The 4,732-nt window shown below is 57.3% G+C and overlaps 1 protein-coding gene across 1 annotated transcript; it reads right to left on the bottom strand.

Annotated features, from left to right (window-relative positions):
• Window positions 1-1,271: 1,271 nt before the first annotated feature.
• LOC104393382 (transmembrane protein 45B-like) lies at window positions 1,272-4,245 on the bottom strand. The gene is made up of 5 exons (XM_010002863.1): window positions 4,059-4,245; window positions 3,114-3,326; window positions 2,604-2,788; window positions 1,635-1,780; window positions 1,272-1,398 (listed from the first exon to the last, which is right to left on the bottom strand). Exons 1-5 carry the CDS (start codon window positions 4,243-4,245, stop codon window positions 1,272-1,274), a joined length of 858 nt encoding a protein of 285 aa, XP_010001165.1.
• Between the last annotated feature and the right edge of the window lie 487 nt (window positions 4,246-4,732).

Genomic DNA, 4,732 nt, shown 5'->3' with positions numbered 1-4,732 from the left:
GAAAGAGGGGGGAAAAACTCACATAGCCCTGAGCACCACAAAGGGAAAGGTTTGATTTCTGTGTCTGCATGGGTAGTGACCAGCTCCATGGAGGGAACAAAGCTGCTGCTGTAGGAGGAGAAAAGCCATTCCCAGAGTTGCTGCACAGCAGAGACTCACCAGGAGCATCTTGATGCCCAATCATAGAATGGTTTGGGTTGGAAGGGACCTTAAAGATCATCCAGTCCCACCCCCTGCATGGGCAGGGACACCTCCCACCAGCCCAGGCTGCTCCAAGCCCCATCCAACCTGCCCTTCAACACTGCCAGGGATGGGGCAGCCACAGCTTCCCTGGGCAACCTGGGCCAGGCTCTCACCACCCTCACACTCCACAATTCCCTCCTCATGTCTCACCTCCATCTCCCTCTTCCAGTTTTCATCCCTTCCCCCTTGTCCTCTCCCTCCCTGCCCTTGTCCCAAGTCCCTCCCCAGCTTTCCTGGAGCCCCTTCAGGCACTGGAAGGGGCTCTAAGGTCTCCCTGGAGCCTTCTCTTCTCCAGGCTGAACAGCCCAGCTCTCCATGTGGACCAGCTGAATCCATCACTTTGCTTCAAGGGTGTCTCTCTGCAAGGTGGACCCTGCCTGGCAAACACCCCATGTCCCACCTCCCCAACACCCAGTGCACACCAGCTCCTCTCCTCTCCAGCTCATCCCTCAGCTTCTCATTAAAGGCACGAAGCAGCACAGGGCAGTGACAGGGGCTCAGCCTGGGCCACCAGGGGCATTTGGCCACTTCAAGCACACCCAGTCCCATCCCTCTGACATTTCACTCATCCCCCAAACCACTTTGAAGCCAGACATGGCCTGAACCCCACCCGCAGAGCATCATGCTCAAGAGATCCATGGAGCTGGTTTGTTAAAGCACTTTATTAGTGACCTGGAGGCTGGAACACAAACCCCTCCAGCAACCCCAGGGTGAGCAGCAGCCCCAGGAGCTGGTGGGGCTCCCTCTGCAGAAGCAAAAATGATGGTAAAAAAAATAAATGGCCAAATTGGCCACACAAGTTGGACTCCAGCAGCAAACCAGTCCTGCAGTTCCCAGCCTGGGAAGATGAGAAGGTCCCTCCTGCCTGAGCTGGGTTTGCTCTGGGTGCCCAGATTGCACGGGAAGGGCTTCACATCTGCCTCCCACTGCTGGTGCTCCAACCATCAAGTGCCAGAGGGGTTTATCAAGGCTAACTGAAAACCTCATCTGAAGAGCTCTAAGCCAGTGGGGAAGGCGTTTCCAGGGCCTCATTTGTCCTCCAAGGTGCTCTCTGGCAGCAGGGCCCCCTCAGAGCCCCTCTGGCCGCGCAGGCAGACGCCGCAGTCCAGCTCCACGTCGATGTCCCCAAACTTCAGCTGGCAGGACTCGTTGCAGCTGCAGGAGGGACAGGGACACCCATCAGGGTCTGCAGGCAGTGAGAGCCACCAGCTCACCCCACCTGCCAAGGGCTGTGTGCTCCGTGGTGGCACCAAGGCCACCCCTTCCAGCCAGGACACGGACCAGTCCCTGCTGGGATGTACATGGGCACCCAGGAGACACTGGATCCCCTTGGTGCTGCTCTTGGCCTCCCCAGTGCCAGGACCCCCCAGGGACCCTTCACCCCCACATACCAGCGAGACGCAGCAGCGTTTGCTGCCAGGACAGCCAGGATGCCTGCATAGTGCCAGCAGAAGCACATGGTGAGGAAGGCCACGTTGCTGCTGTCAGTCTGATCCCAGCCTGGTCCTCCCCACGGAGGGGACAGCACAAACCCAATCTGGTGGCAGACAGAGGAGACATTGGCCTCAGCACATCCCTCCTCTCTTTTCCTCCTGATTTTTAGCCACTGCTGCAGCTGGCTCTGGACTGGAGGCATCATAAACCCCAGCAATACCAGCACCTCAGCAGCCCCAAGCATCCCTGACCCCTGGTGACACATTTCAGGAGAAGGATGCTCTGTGGACCAGCCTTAGGGCTCACAGTGCAGCTCAGCATCCCTGGAGAAAGGTGACAACCCAAAGGCTCCAGAGTCAGGCTCTGCTTTTCCTCCTAGAGTCAAAGCTGGGTGACTATGAGAGGTTTCCAAATGTTCCCAGTTACATGGAACAAAGAAACAAAGGGTGGCAAAACACTGGCCCAGGCTGCCCAGAGAGGTGGGAGATGTTCCTGGAAACATCCAAGGTCAGGTTGGACTGCAGGTGGCCTTCAAAGGCCCCTTCCAACCTGAACCATTATGTGATTCTGAACAGAGGAAAAAATTGGACCTCATGAAAAGAAAAAGTCTTGAGCCTGTGGTTTCCCACCCTTGTTTCCAGGAATGGGGCTCCTACCACCTCCTTGGGCAACCTGGGGCTTCTCTGGGCAACCCATCCCAGTGTTTCACCACCCTCATTATAATAAAAATGTCTCATTTCCATTTAGCCCACAGGTGTGTCCATGCTGCCTGCATAGCACATGAACATCTCTATGATGACCACTCTGGTGCTGATCCTTGGTTCCTCCTCTTCTTTACCAAGATATTCCACCCACTTTGACAAGTTTAACCCCAACAGATGTTCCCTCCCTGGCTGCAAAGCCCCCTGCACTGGGTGGACACTGACCTGCCAGAGCCAAGAGCCCTGGAGAAGGAAGGAGCTGGTCCTGAAGGTCTCCAGGATGATGTGGTCACGGAGGAACACCTCGAGCAGGGCACAGAGGGCTCCAGCAAAGACAGCCAGGACCAGCAGGGAATGCAGGTGCTGATCCAGCACAGCATCACTGTAGTCGTGGAAGCAGAAGAGCAAACCTGCCAAGATTCACCCCCGTCAGAAAAGGATGTTCTGGGATTGGGTTTTTTTTTGTTGTTGTTTAAATATTAATCTGAAAATTGAGCCCGTGCTCCAGGTGTTGCTGCTGGGGGAGGAGCCAGCCAGCAGGGGAGCTGGCACCAGGGTTTGTCCCTCTGCATCCAACCAAGGTGGGGGGACAACATCTTGTCCCCAGGAGCAGGACACACCTCTCAGGCATCCCTGGGCCACCCAGTCATGGCTTGGGTCGTGTCGTTCTCAAAGCAGCCTGGGGCTGTTGCCCCTTCCCCTGGCCCACATCCCACCCCACCTCATGGGAATCACCTTCAACCAGCAGAGCCAGGGCCAGCGAGAGCCTGTCCAAGCCCAGGGGCAGCTTGAGGGGGGAGTGTGAGGCCACGTCCACGAGGCCAGAGAGGAGGAAGAAGAAGTAGATGGTGGTGTAATGCCAGGGGGTGAGGCCCACCCAGCCGTGAGTCTTGGGGCTGTAGAGCTGCAGGTGGGGACCCGTGGGCACAAATTGCTCCACCAAGATGCCTGGGAAGAGAGGGGAAAAGAAAAGCTCGTAGGAAAAGTTTTCTTTGCCATGGTGAAGCTGTGGTAGGAACCCCCTGCAGGGCTGGGGCCCCTTCTGGGGTCCCCAACACTAGAATTACATGGAGCTGTTGGAGAAAGTCCAGAGGGGACCATGAAGATGATTCCCAGGGCTGGAGCAGCTCTGCTCTGGAGCCAGGCTGGGAGAGTTGGGGTGTTCAGCCTGGAGAAGAGAAGGCTCCAGGGAGACCTTAGAGCAGCTTCCAGTGCCTGAAGGGGCTCCAGGAAAGCTGGGGAGGGACTTGGGACAAGGGCAGGGAGGGAGAGGACAAGGGGGAATGGATGAAAACTGGAAGAGGGAGATTGAGGTGAGAGATGAGGAGGGAATTGTGGAGTGTGAGGGTGGTGAGAGCCTGGCCCAGGTTGCCCAGGGAAGCTGTGGCTGCCCCATCCCTGGCAGTGTTGAAGGGCAGGTTGGATGGGGCTTGGAGCAGCCTGGGCTGGTGGGAGGTGTCCCTGCCCATGCAGGGGGGTTGGATAGAGATGATCTTTGAGGTGCCTTCCAACATAAACCATTTGATGATTCTCCTTGCCCAGAGGAACAGTCTCACCACACACCATGCCACAAGCAGGTCCCCAGGCCCCATTTCCCACTACAAACAGCCCAGTCTCTGTGGGTCAGAGCACCTGCAGTGCCAGGAGATACTGGGACCAGGACTCATCATTATCTCTTACCTGCTAGAGCAAAGAAAGCTTTGACCATCCCTTCCAGGACCTCCACGCGGTGGGTGCCATGGCCAGGCTGGCTCTCAGCCCCTGCTTTGTGCCGGAGATACCTCAGGGGGTACCTCACTGACCACCAGAGGCCAAAGATGAAGAAGAAGGTGCCCCGGAGGGCACTGCCGAGGAAACTCGTTGGCATCGGGCTCACTGGACCTGCAAGGACACACAGTGCCTGGGGAACAGCTCCAGGTGTCCCCAAGGAGATGTTGGGCTGCTGGGCATCAGCAGGGAGCTGCATCCCAGCACACAGCTCCACCAGCAGCTGCACACAGGTAGCACCAGGACTGGGACACCCCTGCCTGTGTGTGTGTGACTGCAACCAGCCAGAGCAGCACCTTGGTGCCCAAGCAAGCCCAGCAGCTCCATGCTGTGAGGAGAGGGGCCATAGCAAAGATTTTTGCTAATGAAAAGCAACATGACCACGATTTCCTCAGACCATAAGTCAGATCAGTGGCAGGGTGTGGGTCCAGCTGGTGTGCCCAGCAGCTCCAGCCAGGCAAGGCTCTGCTGGACCCTCCTGGCCGTGCAGCAGGAGGTGACCCAGGAGGCATCTCCAAAAGGAGCCTCGTGCATGTTCCACACACCCTGTGTGCTGCACACAAGTGGTTGCTTGACAGAATGGAAAG

This window comes from Chaetura pelagica, unplaced genomic scaffold (genome assembly GCF_000747805.2).
Source record: "Chaetura pelagica isolate M959 unplaced genomic scaffold, ChaPel_1.0 scaffold38, whole genome shotgun sequence".
NCBI lineage: Eukaryota > Metazoa > Chordata > Aves > Apodiformes > Apodidae > Chaetura > Chaetura pelagica.
Note: the sequence above shows the minus strand (reverse complement) of the source record. Positions and strands in the feature narration are given on the sequence as shown.